At 41.7% G+C, this 16,573-nt stretch overlaps 2 protein-coding genes across 2 annotated transcripts in view; both read left to right on the forward strand.

Moving 5' to 3' along the window:
• PDE11A (phosphodiesterase 11A) overlaps positions 1–16,573 on the forward strand; it is a gene marked incomplete at both ends in the record, with an annotated part of 286,244 nt that overhangs the window by 241,793 nt on the left and 27,878 nt on the right. Inside the window, 3 exons of the mRNA XM_081095861.1 lie at positions 4,437–4,514; positions 10,012–10,075; positions 15,556–15,630. Of these exons, the coding sequence (XP_080951987.1) occupies positions 4,437–4,514; positions 10,012–10,075; positions 15,556–15,630 (217 nt within the window). The remainder of the gene's footprint in view (positions 1–4,436; positions 4,515–10,011; positions 10,076–15,555; positions 15,631–16,573) is intronic.
• On the forward strand, positions 10,773–10,977 carry LOC308522212 (small EDRK-rich factor 1-like; the record flags this gene model as incomplete). The annotated part of the gene is made up of 1 exon (XM_081095468.1): positions 10,773–10,977. One exon carries the CDS (start codon positions 10,773–10,775, stop codon positions 10,956–10,958), a length of 186 nt encoding a protein of 61 aa, XP_080951594.1. The 3' UTR covers positions 10,959–10,977.

Consider the following 16,573-nt stretch of genomic DNA (forward strand, 5'->3'; position numbering starts at 1 on the left):
AAGTCACTCCAGCCTTTCCATTTCCTGCATTTTGCCAATTTTATTCGTGTTGTCAACATCAGCACAGCATCAGACAGGCGATGTCATTCTTAGTCCTTGTATTATCGGACTACTTAAGCAGGAGGATAATTCATTTTCCAAATTAAATATATGACTTTTGTTTCTTTAGTCATAATTACTGGAGTTAACATCTGCATCTTAATTTACTCTTCGCCGGTGCTTTTACATCCAAAGTCCCCCACCTCTCAGAATTTGCATTTAGCAGCCAGTTGCAGATGTACCCTTGCCTGTTGAATGAGCTGCGAGAACACTGAGAGGACAATATCCAGCTCCTCTCCTGCACCCACCCAGCTGCCTACACACACTCCTGCCTTCCCTGCCTGATGACCCTGGGGCTGGATTTTCAGGAGAGTCACAATCGTGATTTGCCACCTCTCCTAACATTCATGGGCTCTTAGACTCTTGGTAGATTCAGAACAGTTAGATACATAGGTGAAGAATATGTAATGCATAAATTTAAAAATATATATATACACAGGAATGGTGACTTCTCGCTTTACGAGCAAAGGGTGCCTTGCAGGTAAATTACAAACCAGAAAGATTTTCAATGTAGTGATGGATGACTGGTAACCAAACTTTACAATTAATTTTGAGGGTAATTTTAGCATTTCTGTTCAAATGATGCTTTTGTAAAGACTGCTATATTTTTCTGAGTGGAACTTATGTCAAGAGCAGGATAAAAGCCTAATAAAAAGATATCTGATTATAAATGAGATTTTCCAGTAAGCTGCTTTTCACTAGCTGAGGTATTTGCCATTGTCCCTGAAAAACAAGGTTCTTAGGATTGTACTTGAGAAGGTAATGATATTGGTCCTTGTGGCAGAGGAGTCCGGATCCAGGGAGTCTTATATATAATTTTGTGTGCACAAATGATCATGCTGTTGACTCTGTAAAAATCTACATACACACACACATATTGATGCTAAAAAGCTTTGTGGGCAAATGCATTTTTAAAAAGCACAGTGAATTTCACAGTGTTGTTTTGTAATGATTGTCACTAAGGAGGAGTTCAGAAATAAACCACCTGGAGCCATGGACCCAAGCTGGCCTGAGCCATCTGCAGCTCTTCTTTGGAGCATCCCCTTGTGTGGTGCCTGCCATGGCACTGGGTACTAGCAGGGCAGTGCATGGTGCCATGGCATCTCGTGAAGGGGCTCAGCCACTGCTTTCCATACCCTCACAACACGCAAGACTGTCTGGGAGGCCGGGGACCTGGAATCTACCTAGATCTTCCCACAACTTACCTGGGACCCTGAGCAATTCAGCTTCGTCTTCCTTCACCTTGGGTTTCCTCACCTACAAAATGACAGTAAATTGTTCCCAAAGGTTTCATACAGGGTGGGACAAACGTAGGTTTACAAGTTGTTCATATATAAAATAACATAATAATTAATAAATAATAATACAAGAATAAACTCTGTTTCACATACTAAACAACTGTAAACCTACTTTTGCCCTACCCTGTATACCTCTAACAGTCTACAATAATGAAAACTCAAGTTAAATATAGAAAATAAATCATTCTATGACCCAGCAGTTTTACACATACGTGTGTGTGCGCGCACGTGGAGAGAGAGAGAGAGAGAGAGAGAGAGAGAGAGAGAGAGAGAGAGAGAGAGAGAGAGAGAGAGAGAGAGGCATATATTGTTATGTGACCTTTGCATATCATCACTTCAAAAACCCTTTTGCCTTATGAAAATGATGATCTCTGTCTTTCAAGATGTTAGTTTTCAGAAACTTAAAATTTTTTTTAAATGTACTTTGGTTTAAACTTTAAAGCATCTATTTGTCATTTATGTGACCAAATATATTACCAGATGTATGATGTACATGGTTCCACCAATGACTGGACTTTTCCCATGTTCATCTTGATAAAACTATGGTGTGAAGGAAGTCTCCTATTCCCATAAGAGGTCATAGCCAAACCCTGGGATGCCAGAATGAATAGAGCCTCTTAAGAAATTGCAGTTTTGTCAGTGGGGGGGAAATAAAATTAGTATGTCACATTTTCCTGTGCCCTGTGCAAGAAATTCTTCCTGCCCTCCTCTATCAGGTAAATTACAATGGATATTCCCTTTTGTCAACAAAATCTAGCTTTGTTATAATGTGATGGAAAGTCTGTGGACTGATTTGGGGTTCAGTTGATTTAAGATTTTCAGACCAGTAACACTAGCTATTAAACTTTCCACCGTGGGGGAATTTATTCTTATGGTTCTGTTTGGTTGGCATGTCATAGATTTGTATTTTTTAAACATATTTTTTGTATTGAGTTAGCCACCTAGGTGGCTATGCCTCCAGTTTGCATCAAAAATGTCATGTCTCATACCTCTAACATGCTCTCAGTAGACATAACAATACTCAGTGGAAGGAAGGTCAGACAACGGTGTTCTTAAATTTCCTAGAACTCTTTATGTTGTCCACATGGTTCAAGTTAGAATCTAGTCTTCAAGAATCTGACAGGGCTTTTCTTGCATAGGTTTTATGTTGTTTTCTTATCTCCATCTCTCCAAATGGCAACTGTGAAGACCCAGAACAAGTAGAATCTAGGTGAAACTAGTAGCTGAAAGTTATGTTTTTATGTGAATAGTCTTATGAGATTATCTTTTTCATTCGTGGATCAATTCAACAAACATTTACTAACCTCCTGCATGTCAGGCACTGTTATAGGCACTGGGGATCTGGGAGTGAACAAAAATGGACCAGGTCTTTGTCCTCTTGGAGCTAGCACTCTGGTGATTTTTAGAATAACTCATAGGATTGAAATGACACCCAGGTATATATGATGACAGGGATGATGACAGACAAGCTTCTTCAGAAAACCTTCCATGATCTATGATTTTTCAAGCTGAGCTAAGTGGCTTGCTCTGTTGTCCTAGGACACCTGGGACATATCTTAGCTGCCTGGGACAGCAGCTATTCTAACAGACTGTTTGTAGCCCAGCTCCGCTGCTCACCAGCTGCAAAACACTGGGCCAGTGAACTCAGCCCTTCTGAGCATAATACTAGTTAATCCTTACTGAGCACCTACTGTGTGCCAGGTACCCTATGAAGTGTTTTACATAAATCATTTCATTTCATCTTCCCACCAATCCTAACAATGTAAATCCCATTAATATTATTCTTTACTGATAAGAAAGCCAAACCCACTTGGCTGGGAGTACCTTTATATAGAGTACCTCCTAAGACTGGTATTTTGTGGGATGTACTTTGGGAAACGGTATGTCAGGATCCTTTAAATAGTCTCTCATTAAGAAGAGCCAACAGAAGGACTTGTATACATGTATATAAGCCAAACCAATGGTCATGGACAACGGAGGGATGGGAGCATGAGTTTGTGTGTGTGTGTGGGGGGGGGGGGGCGGTTGGGGGTTAAAGGGGGGGATGAGGACACATTTGTAATACCTTAACTAATAATAATAATAATAAAAAAAAAGAAGAGCCAAGAAGGTGAAACCATAGGAAATAATTCTTAAAGACTTAAAATGATGATGACATTTCTTTTCTTTTTTGCTTTCTCACTATAAAAATAATGAAGTCATCTAACTAGATTAAAGTTGTGAAAATAGAAATGAATCACCCTTATTTTCACAACTGAGGAGTGTTTTCTCTTGTCTTTCACATATCTCCACCTCCTCAAATGTGTGTGTGTGTGTGTGTGTGTGTGTGTGTGTGTGTGTGTCCAGCACTTAAAATGTGCAGACGCTGTGCGAAGGGCTTTGCATGTCATCTCAAGTAATCCTCACGATAACTGCGAGTCAGCAAACCTAATTCCCATGTGAGAGGTTGGGAAATTGAAGCTCAGAAGACTTGAGTGACTTCCCAAAGTTGCACAGCAAGTAGGTGCCTGACCCATTGCTTAAACATAGTTATTTTTTACTCCGTAGCTCATGCGTTTAAACACTAAAGTGCTGAAATAGTTATTTTCTTACCTAGAAAAAGGATTCGTCCTGAATTTACTACCAGGGAGCCGAGCTTATCTTGGGTCATCACACAGCTCAGCTCTATGCTGAATGATCAAAGAACATTGCAAACTTGTTCCTGCTTTTTATTTGTCCTTGCCTTTCTTCTCCGACGTTCGGTGCCGCAAGGGCCTCCAGCAAGAATCCTAAATGCAGGAACACGTTGTTTTCTGTTTTATGGCTCAATAATCTTCTCTGTTGTAAATACAGTCAGAAATGATGGTGGCTTTTTCTTGAAGCTTCAACATTTTTTTAAGAAGTGATTTATTTTGATAGTGCTTTAGCCTCGTGATTTCAAATATTAAGTTACTTGGTTCGGGTGGTCTTATATTTTCCCATAAATGTGTTTATGTCACCCGCAGACTGAGAAATTTCATTCCAGGTGTGTGTTTTCTTTCTTCATTTGATTTTGTGCAGGAGGAGAACTGAATTCTTTGAACTTGTCAGTAAAGGAGAATACGATTGGAACATCAAACCCCATCGTGATATATTTCGGTAAGAGAAAGCTCTTGTTTGTGTTTCTTCATTATTTGAAGATTTAGCTTTGCTTTCCTGACAGTGCGAAGAGCACACAAATGATTTTTAAAGCAGCAAATCTTAGCTTACACTCAAACAGTGAGAGATTAGTTGAATAATTGGAGAAAAGATAGACACTGTCTTTTTGTCTTCTAATGGATTATATTCTTGTCTCCTCTCCATAAATTTGCATTCAGAATTAGAAAATGATATTCAAATTGGTTCCGTTTCAGCAATCCATGACCTCATCTTTCTCCAGAGAAGGCAGGAGAAAGTTGGGGCGGGGCGGGGGGGTGGGGGGGTGGGGGGGGGGGCGGGCGGTGTTTGAATCTCAGTAAAGTTCCACAGCATAAAGGAAAGCAGAGTTCACTGTTGCTTTTCTTGTAGCGAGAAGACCAATTGGAACCATTTGGTGGTGGGAATAAGGAGTTCTAGACTTTTCACAGGACTTCTTCCTGGTTGTTTAGAAGAGACAGCCGCAAACCATCGTTTTTATGTGGTACATTTTAACCACTGATTGCAGCCACACCAGCTGGCGAGACTCTATTTCTGCCTGTGTCATACCGTCCCCTGCCTTCTGCCATCCCCACCTCAGCCATCTAGGACCTTCTGCTGTCTTATTCCTACTCCAGAGCTATTGACCGTTCCTGGAAATTGTGAGGCCGGGATTATGGATTTGCTGTGTCTGCTCCACAGCAGACAGCCGCTGGGATCACCCCGAGTGGGACCCCATCAGACCTCCCCTTCCCATGTTTGCTCTCTGAAACCTCTGCCCCCGCCTTCAGAACTTGGGCTCCCCTGCACTGTCCCCCTGAAGCCAACTTCTTGCTGTCTCCCTAGAGGGCCCTCCTGTCCCCCCCTCTCTGCATTACTCTTTGTCTGTTATCTTTACAGACCTTTTCTATGTCCTTTCCTGAGGTTGAGGGGGGACCTTCCAGTACCTCCACTTGTGTCCTAATTCCATCCCCTTCACCACCACCACCTGCATCCTGACCTTGTTTGTATTCTCTTGACTTGCATTTTCAAAATCTGGTGTGTGTTTTTCCATTATGACTTTTCTAAAAATACATTTCCATCTCCTCAGCCAAAAAATTCATCCCTGAAATCTACCTTCTTCTCAAGTTCCAATCCTAGTTCTCTCCTTTCCTCACAACTTCTATTAACTTCTTGCAAGGCAATTTCTTTCTTTTTAAGTAACTTTTCATTCTGTAAATAATTATAGGAAAGTATTTTTCTGTAACAAATTAAAACATTACAGATAAACTTCCAGTTCTCCTTTGAGCTTCACTCCCAATCCCCACACTGCCGCATAGCTGTGCTGTGCTATCAGTTAGCTGTATCTTTCCAGACCGTTTCCAAAGCAGGGACATTTACATGAACCATAGGAAAAAATTATCTAGTATGAATTTATCTGTTTTAATATAAATTCTGTATTTACATGTAATCTGAACTTGCTTGTTCACTCAACTATATGTGTTGGAATTCTTTTCATGTTCATACCTCATCATCTTTTAATGCTCCATAGTATTCCAAAATGTAGACTTAGCACAGAGTAGTTAGCCATTTCCCTACAGAGGAATTTAGTCTATGAATGTGATTTCTGTTCCTTTTGAAAGGCATCGGTCAGCTCCCAGGAATCTAATTCTACAGCCTTTGTTCTCTTCAGGTTCCCTGATCTCTTCACAAACTCCTACTTGTGCTGGCTTTTCCTTTCTTACAACTCTCTCCGGCCTTGGATTCTGCAAAGCCATGCTCTTCTGGACTTGCCACTTTCTTTCTGACTCTTCCTTGTTCTCTTTGTCCTTTTCCAGGTTCCCACCTCCCATTACCACCGGAGTGTAACTACCCCCCAAGGACCTGGGTTTGGTATTCTCATTCTGAGCATCCTCCGGCTTCAGCTGCCATCTCTTCTCAAACGACTTCCACTTTTTGGGGCCTGGCTTCTTCTGAGCACGACTCCTAAAATGCCAGTGCTTGTTCCTCATGTCCACCTGGATGTTTTCCTGTAGATGTTCAAATACTTTTGGCAGGGGACCTCATATGTAAAAAACAAAACAAAACAAAACACACACAAAAAACAACTTATCTGGAAGTATATGTAAAATAGAGGTGCTCCGGGAGGTCCACCCCCCTAGCTCTGCCCTCCCTCCTCAGTTCACGGTTAGACACTGACCATGTGCACCAAGTGAGGAGGGGCTCTGGAGAGCACTGTATTAGGGAATTTTAAAGTAGTAATAAAACCAACTAAATGTGTCTTTTTTTATCATCACCATGTGCCTGCAGTCTAAACAATGTCGATGATGAGATACTCCTGAGAAAAATATTTTGTTAGTACGAGTTGTAAACAATTGCTGAGATTACTGTTGAGTATCAAAATAATTTATAGCAAAGCTTCAAAGAGCACATTATTACTTATGCATTAATTACATGTAAGTTAATTCCGAGAACGTCCAGGTAGACAGTCAGCCCCCGGTACAGGTGGAAACACTTTCAAGAGTTCCTATTGGCTCAGAACCTTTTGCACTGCCTCCAGGTGTCCTGTGTGTCTCCAACCTTTGGGAGTGTCACGGCCCTGCTTCTAAATAGTATATTCAGAGCAAACAATGATAGTACAGTGATGGTAAGGATGGAAAACACATAACTTGAGTTCTTTAGTTCTGTCATTTTATGTGGCTATTTGAGGGGAGGTGATTATTTGTGTTTATAATTTAAAGCAATGATAGAGTACAAACTGTGAGGTGGAATATTTTTGTTTAATAAGTGCAAAATTCAGTTCATACATGAAATCTTTTACTGAATTTGAATATATCTTTAAAATTAAAATTTATTCCTTTTAGGTTGCAAATTGTTTTAAAACTAGAGAACAAGTCAACAAAGATCTTTATTGAACTACTGTTGGCATGTAGAGGAGAGGTGTGATAAAAATGACCTGCTGTGAGGTTTGGGTGTCTAAATACAGTGCCATTCTTCACCCACCCCACTAGGACAGAGACTCATGACTGACCACTCATTCGTCCAGTCACACTGAGCAGGTTGACACCACTTAACTGTAAATTGGACTAGAATTATGAGACTAAAGCAGTTGCTACAAACTCCCTCCCCACTCTCTTCCGAGTCAAAAAAGACTGTTCACTTCGTGCAGAGGCTAGATTAAAACAAATAAGGTAAAACTGCTCATTTTCCTCCTTCAGTTCTTCCTGTGGAATCTCCCACCCTATCTTGCCCTTCCATTTCCCCTGCCCTTCTTTGTTGTAGGCCTTTATCAACTTATACTTGTCAGCTGGTTCCCTGCTTCCACTTTCTCCTTATTCAAACTGTTTTCATATCTACCACCTAAAGTTCTCTCCTTGAAGGTCTTGCCAGGTCCCTCCTGAGCCCTCAACCTTAATTAACTCCCAGTGCCAATCAAATAAGGGGTTCAGACACCTCACCATCCTCCCCCGCCCCCGGCTCTTTTCTGTCTTCCTTCTCTGTATAGACTTTCTGCTCCACTGCCAAGTATTCATTGAAAGTAGAGACTCTTTTGTCAGACTTTATGGATAACAATCCTAGCTTTGATACTTCTTAGCTGTGTAATATTGGGCAAGCTACCTAACCTTTCTGATCAAGGAATGCAAAAACATTATTTGCTTTGTAAAATAGAAATAATAATAGTATGTCTACCTGTAAGCCTGCTCAATAAGTGGTAGCTATTAGAATTATCATTATTAGAGCACCTAGCATGAACACAATGAACTTATTGATTAACTGATTCATGGTGATATGAATATGAATTTGAGAAGTAAGTTTCAAATTCTCAAGCAGATGGAACCTAAGTAGTCATCCAAGTTATGGTAAAAATAGGCAAGTTTAGAGAGATTATTTCCTGCCCAGGAGAGTGATGGCAAATTCTAATGCATTGCTTACAGTAGTGTTCCCCTCTGGTACCAGCAGAACCTAAAATGAGAAGCATCTGAGTGTAGCAAGAGGGGGTCTGAGGTCTGCCTACCTCAGAGGGTTGTGACAGGATTCATTCAGTTAGGAGTTAGTTGGTAGACCACCTCGTATAGAGGCAGGCAAACCATGGGCTGCAGAAGTGCTTGTTACAGAAGATCAAGTATGAAAAACAGACTGGTGTCTCTCTATATCAGTGGTTCTCAACCTTCTGGCCCTTTAAATACAGTTCCTCCTGTTGTGACCCAACCATAAAATTATGTTCGTTGCTACTTCATAACTGTAGTGTTGCTACTGTTATGAATCGTAATGCAAATATCTGATATGCAGGATGGTCTTAGGCGACCCCTATGAAAGGGTCTTTCGACCACCAAAGGGGTCGCGACCCACAGGTTGAGAACCACTGCTTACCTAGCACAGGGCTGTTGGGATTAGATGCCGCCTGGCTCCCGGAGGGCTGCTGACACTGGTGCACCTGGCTGTGTTCTGGATGACCTGTGAGCCCCTCTGCTTGTTCCCTGGAGGGAGTTCCTGGTGGAGTCGCACAGAGCCCACCACCATCTGGGCAGGCTCCGCCATCTGGGAGGCAGACATGTTCCCAAGGCCTGGGACCGGCGGGGCACGAATGTTAACACCTGACATCAGGACTGCCCTCTGACCTGTAACAACACCCCTCTCTTCCAAAAGGAGCTGGATAAGATGTGGTTTCCCAGCCCAGATCCGTCATTATTTTTCATCACTTTCTGCTGCTCTTAGTACAAAGAAAGCAGATTTGGGACAAAGAGTGTGTTTTATTTTTCCCTTTCCCACCACATCCAATTATAAACCCCTGAGCTCTCTACAATCTGACTTGTCCTCTGCATTTTCTCCACAGTTCAGTGTGAATTCTAGTTAAACCCAATAGAAATCTGCTCCTCCGTAATCTGATTCGGATCTTTCCTGTGCTTTCTTACTTGCTCACATTCACGAAAGCTGTAGCTGAATGTCTCTTCGTGACCCTTATCACACACGGTTGCAGCCAGGCAGGAAACTGGAGAAAAACGGTGTGGCCCGCACCCATAAATCTTAGCTCCCTGGAGGAGAGGAAAAGGAGCTTCTAAGGCAGCATGTGCCTCACCTCTTTGGTGTGGGTTTTCTTCCATTCCCATCCATCAGCGATCGCTGATAATTAGATTCATCAGCTATGTATATGGTATGATATACTGACTCCCTTGCTGATAGTTAAAAATACATAGCATTGTCCATTACGTATTATTTTAGGCGGAGCGTGCTTAGCTCAGGTATAGAGAAAGGCATGCTTTGCTTTCCTCCATCTGCTGCGGACAAAACAAAGGGCAGCCGAGGGAGCATTCGAGCTTTGTCTTCCTGAGCCGTGTGGCCTCAGGATGGAGATGCTAAGCATGGGGGCCTCAAACAGTGCTTCCCTTGTTGAGGAAAAGATGTGAGCTTGCCTCCGCTCCATTTTGTTTATTTATGTATCCAGGACGGGTTTGTTTAGCAACAAAAGATTATTCAGGCTGTTTTGTTTGGTTCTGTTTTTCAGATCAATGTTAATGACAGCCTGTGACCTTGGAGCCGTGACCAAACCGTGGGAGATCTCGAGACAGGCAAGTGGTGATTAATGGCAAGGCTCAGCAGAGGAGGGAGGGGGGGGGGGGGACGATATTCCCAGAGCCCTGACTACCAGGCACTGAAACCCCCGTCAATTTGCATCGGTATTAACATGGTGCAAAAAATAGCAGGAGGCTTAGGCTCCACATAGTTTATTGCCCAGCCTTCCTTTATTGTGCTCCCGCTGACTAATAATATTTCTGACTCTGGAACATTTTTTTAACGCACTAAATCCAAATAACACTTCGACCATTTCTTAAGGCATGAGTTTCAAAAATAGTGTTTTTGAATAGGTAATTATGTTTTAGCATAAGGTTCCGTTTTTCACATCTGAAAAAAAAAAATCCAAGGAGGTAAATAAAAAATTCTATTTTTCTTTTTAAATACTATTTCAAGATCAGAGGGCTTTTTGGCTATAGTGTGCAGTATCCAAATTAATTTGTATCCCAAAAATCATGCCTTTACTATCTAGTTTCACTGCCAAAAAAAAAAATGTTAGTTCTAAAACAAGAAAAGCTTTCAAGCCATAATTATACAATTTAAAATCCTTGATTATTAATAGTATTTGAGGTTATATCTCTTTAAGTTTTAGGAGGCACCTACTATGTGAACTGTGAGGTCTAAGCTAGTGATTTGGTGTCTTAAGACTTCATATTTTGGAGTCACTCTTCTGGGCTCAGTGTGGTAGTCGGCATGGCCCATGGAAATCAACGAGAACTTGCCCGCCAGAAAAACATGAAGAAATCCCAGGAAATTAGCAAGGGAAAAAGAAAAGAGGATAGCTTGACTGCCTCTCAGAGAAAACAGAGAGACTCTGAGATCATGCAACAAAAGCAGAAAGCAGCTAATGAGAAGTCTATGCAGACAAGAGAAAAATGATGACTGACAATTTGGAAAACCTGGGTGCTACTCTCAACTAGGTGTATTATAAGCTCTATGATCAAGATTTTGTAGAGTGAACGGTCATTACATGTTACAACATATCTTTATAAAAACTATTTTAAACTTTAAAAAAAAGACTTCATATTTTAGGGAAATATCATACATTCATATAACAATGCATAACTAATATTTATTGATTGAATAAGTAAATAACAAATATTAAATGATGGCTATATACTTACTAGAGGCCCGGTGCATGAAATTCATGCATGGGAGGGGGGGCGTCCCTGAGACCGGCCTGCACCTTCTCCAATCCAGGACCCCTCAGGGGATGGCTGACTACTGGTTTAGGCCTGATCCCAAGGATGTCCAACTGCTGGTTTAGGTCCGATCCCTGTGGGTCTCTCGCAATCCGGGACAGCTGGATCCTAACCGCTCATCTGCCTGCCTGCCTGATTGCTCCTAACTGCTCTCCCCTGCCAGCCTGATCACCCCTAACCACCTCTGCCTCAGCCCCTGCCACTGTGGCTTTGCCTGGAAGGGCGTCCGGAAGGATGTCTGTAAGACATCTGGTCTAACTAGCATATTACTCTTTTATTAGTATAGATATGTGAGATCTCATTTAAATCCTCAAAACCCACTTTGAGGTAGGTGTGGTTACTGTAGTAGGCTGAATAATGGCAACCCAAAGATCTCAGGTCCCAGTCCCTGGAACCTGTAAACTTTATCTTAAATAAAAAGGAGTCTTTGCAGATGTGGCTAAGGACCATCAATATCATTATCATTATCATCATCATTATCCTGGATTTTCCAGGTGCCCCATCACCTGTGGCATTATAGCAGACAGGCACAGGGAGATTACACAATTAGAGGTGGAGAAGGCAATGAGAAGACAAGACAGAGATTGGAGTGAGGCAGCCACAAACAAAGGGATGCTGGCAGTGAGAGAGGCAAAGAATAGATTCTGCCCTACAGCCTCCCGGGGGAGGGTGGCCCTGCTGACACCTTGATTTCTGTTCAGTGAACTGATGTTGGACCCCTGACCTCCAGAACCCTAAGAGAATAAATTTCTGTTGTTTTAAGCCACCAAGTGTGTGATAATTTATGGCAGCCCCAAGAAACGAATCCAGTAATTATCCCTATTTCACAAATAGGAAAAATGAGGCTTAGCAAATGGTGGAGCTAGATATTAAAATCTTAGCACATTAGGCTCCCAAGCCTTCATTCGTCCCAGCAGTTTATGCTTTCTTTTACAGGATGCCTCAATCAGCGGTTTTAAATGATGCGTGCCAGCAGGATAGGTGATGTTGCCACTAAACCCAAAATTTTCAGTGGCTTAAACCAACAAATGACTCCTGCGTGTGTGCATCCAGGGTGGGCTGGCACCTACCGCTTTGTCCTTCTGGACACAGGCTAAAGGGGCAGCCACTGTCTGTATCACTATAGCAGATGCCCTGTGGGTCTTGCAGTGGAAATGAAACCCCCATCTTCCAACAATTCATTGGCCAGAACTTGTCACAAAACCCTGCCCAACCAGGGAATATAATCTTTCCAAGTGCCCAGAAATTAAAAAGCCAGAAATAATTATTGAAAACATGACTACCACAATTTGCTCTTTTAATCACCAAAAATATGATTCACTCTCCTCCTGCAGGCAAAAGGCAAAGCATGCTCACCCACTCCCCAGGGGAGATGACCAAATGCCCCAGCAGTCATGGTCTCAAGCTCCAAGTTCAGGATCTCTGGGTGATATTTGCCAAGCTCTACATCAGGCCTGGAAGCACATTAAAGACCTACACACACCCAAAACATAGCTTTTGATGCACCCCAAACACACAATTTTTGTGGATGAGTAGCTTATTTTTACAACTCTGCCCACCCTTCACTTCCCAGTGTGGGAAGGCCTCTCTTGCAGTAAAGTCTGAGAATAAACTGCAGAGAAGAGGTAGGTGGCTCTTCCAGGTGTTGGGGGAAATGTAGTCCTAGCGGGGAGAGGGCACCATGGTAGGGATGGAAGGGGAGTAGAGGGGTGGAGAGTGGGGGAAAGTTAGGGGGGCCAGGGGAAAAATAGAGAAGATTGGAAAGGGAGGGGGTGAGGGATGATGTGCCAGGGCCTTCAGAAACCCCAGTGAAATGCATGTCAAGAAGGAACTAAAGGCGCAGGAGCCACTTGGGGGCAGGACAGTGACAGGACAAAGTACGAGGAAGGAAAAAAGTTTCTGCTTGACGTTTTAGACCCAAGAGGCCAATGGCCACTTGTCGATGGTCTCCTTCGTCACTGGTGTAAATATTATTTTAATTTTAGGATGTGAACTTTGCTGATACATGCAGAAACTCAAGAGTTCAAGGAAATAAATCCGAATGCTGTGTTTTTCCAAATGTTTCCATCAGAATCTTGTCACACCTCTATATTGGAGATCTCATTTGTTTGTCTCTAAATTGAATAGGTTAAAGCATTTTAAAAATATCATTTCCATGATTTTAGGAACCATTTGAACCTTCTTCTAAAAACATAAATGGCCCTGGCCGGTGTGGCTCCGCTGTTCGGGCACTGTCCCATGTACGGAAGGTTTCCTGCGGGGCTGCAGGTTCCATTCCCAGACACGATCCCCAGTAGGGGGTATGCAGCAGGCAGCCAATTGATGTTTCATGCTTTCCTTCTCCCTTCCTCTCTCTCCAAAAATCAATTTAAAAATCTTTTTAAAATAAGAATAAGTAAAAACATAAATGTATTTCTAATTTCCTAGAAGTTTGTTTATTTTTTAATTCCCGCTTAAATTTTCTTTTTTACTGGTGTCTATTCCACTTTTCCTTCCTCACAAACATGATGGTAAGCATGTGGATTTCCCCAGTGATCCCCCAAGGCCTGATTAGCATCTCAATTCCCCTCTTTAATACAAAATTCAATCAGGAGCCACTTAATGCTCCTAATTGGGTTTTTAAGTACAAAGAACACAGTGGTACAAGTTGAGCTGTGAACGATGCACAGGGGGCACACCCAGGACCACTTTAGAAAGATCCAGGACAAGATTTTGTTTTAATTTCTGTGCCTTTCAGGGGCTACAGACCTATGCAGGACTCCCGCCTTCAGTGACCTGATTGTACATTTGTGTTCTTCAGTGTAAAAGACCCACCTCAGAGCAGTCTGAGGGAGAGCGCTGGGGGCTGAATAAATAAAGCCAGGCCCTGAGGGGACCATTTCTTCCTTTAAAAGGCCAGAGAAAAGGACACAGGCCTGAGCACTAAAGTGAAAGGTAGTGGCAGAGACTAGAGAGCCGAGAAGTAAAACAAGTCCCATAAATACTGAGTCAGTTCCAACTAGTTTTATGCTGTTGAATTTTTTAAATGTTTAAAATCTGAACTTGCTAAATATTCTATTTCTTTATAAATGACTGTATATTTGCTACTCTCAGATGTGTGTGTGTGTGTGTGTGTGTGTGTGTGTGTGATGTTTTTGTTTTATCAATGCTATGATTTATGGTTGACAAAGCTCTTAAAAGGTACACTTAGGTAATTATCTTCATTCTATGCACTTACTCCAAATTAGGCCATTCAAGTCTTCACCAGGCCTAAGAACCTCACCTTTATAAGAGCCTAGAACAGGGGAAAATTAGTCTGTGGATCCAGGTCTTCTTGCCATCTGGTTGTCTAGAGGTTTTTTTCTGCTCTTCCAATATTTTGTAAATCCAGCTAGCTCATCTCAGAGATTTTCTAGATGCACACCACAGTGTTGTTGCAAATACCTGTTCAACACTTATCTAGTATATCAATTTGCTTCCCGTAAAGCTATCCTTAGAAGCACAGGACTCAGAAAAGAGTTCTTTAGCTTGACTATAGTCAGTAACTTCTGATCATCCACACTAATGGATGAGAAGAGGAAAACACAGGCCCTTGCTTTGGATAAATATCTATGGTTTGGGATAGAATAGTCATTTAATTGTGCTCGGACCAACTAGAACCTGCCACAAAAGAACACTTTTAGTACATAGATTCAGACAGCCTGGAGAGCAAATTACGTTCTTCAAACTATATCATGACACACTGTAAAAGTCTGGTATGAGCAGAGACTCTAGCATTAGTCCTGCCCCTCAACTGGTTTTCCCAGCAGAAAGCAGGGGTGCGCCCAGGGTTACTCCTTCCAGAGGCACACAGATGTTGGTAGGGCGAGGCAGTTCAGGAGTCTTTGTCAGGGCAAGATTAAACCAGGTTAAGATAAAAGTATGCAACAATGTAAAGAATCTACATAGAAACAACCAAAAGTGGGCTAATTATAATAACAAATATACATTAATAATGTAATAAGTCTTGTTAGCTTATTATTTGCATCATCCCACATATGCCAGCTATACATGCTGTTGGAAATTGTCTACTGGCATGCATCTAAAATTACAATGCACAGTTTCTTCTGATGAAAAGGAAATCTGTTTCATTGATTAATTTCTACAATAACCTTCAAGTACAAAAGGTACTTCCTCATAAGCTTTTTAAATGATTGTGTGTTGAAGATAATTGCCATACACAGAAGCCAGAAATAACTTCTTAGTCTGGTGATAAATTAGACATAGCCATAAATTGAAATATTTACATGTTTCAGGTGGCCGAACTTGTAACCAGTGAGTTCTTCGAACAAGGAGATCGGGAGAGATCAGAACTCAAACTCACCCCTTCAGTAAGCTCATCCTTTTATTATGATGTATCTACCCTCTTGAGTGACATTTTTAAAAAATGACTTCAAATCACATGAAAAGGGGAAAATTAAGAATAGATTTAAGGAAGCACTCCTGAAAGTTTAAAACTTTAATTAAGCTTAGATGCTAAACCCTCTTTTTCCCAGGTGTCTGATTAAGAGTGGTGAGCTACTTAACAAGAATTTCCCGAGCACCCACAGGGGGACAAGCAGGCACAAGAGAGGATGTGCAGAGTGGCATTTGAATAACTCAGAGCCCAGGGCTGGTATTTCAGATGTGGTCAATGGCTACTATGGAATACAAATACAGAAAAAAGAATTAAAGGCAAGCTGTCTAGCCTTGAGAAACTAGAACAGGCAGCTGTCGTAAATAATGAGTGTTGAAGATTTTATTTTCTAATTTTGAACATTACAAAATGAAAAGTTTCACCTGGAGATTTAGGTTCTGCTGATTGAATTGCTATTGACAGCAGTTCATATCCATTCAAATATTATTTGAGAATGCTTACTGTAGGCTCCGACTGGTGCTGGTTTTACTCATCAGGATACAAAAGATATGCTAGTAAATGCCTTGCTTACACCCTCAAGGAGGGGGCGGCCTCTTTTTTCTTAATGAATGGTTAGCTAAAAACCCACTGGCTCCAAGAATGATGCAACGTATTTTAATGTCTGGCACAGCACAGTTGATTCAAGGAAACTCTGGAAATGTGTCCATTGAGTTTTGAATATTTTAAGACCCCCTTTCTTTACTCACATTTAAAAGCAAGGAAAAGCAGCAGAACTAGGTCCTAGCTTAAACAGTTTTACCTACTTGAAGTCAGAATAGACAGTTTTACTAATTTTAACTGTCCTTAATCTGTTGCTTACCTCTGAAAGGTCAGGAGACTGCATAGCAGCAATATTCATAATAGCCAAACAGTGGAAA

This window comes from Myotis nattereri (genome assembly GCF_964212035.1).
Source record: "Myotis nattereri genome assembly, chromosome: 7".
Classification (NCBI taxonomy): Eukaryota; Metazoa; Chordata; class Mammalia; order Chiroptera; family Vespertilionidae; genus Myotis; species Myotis nattereri.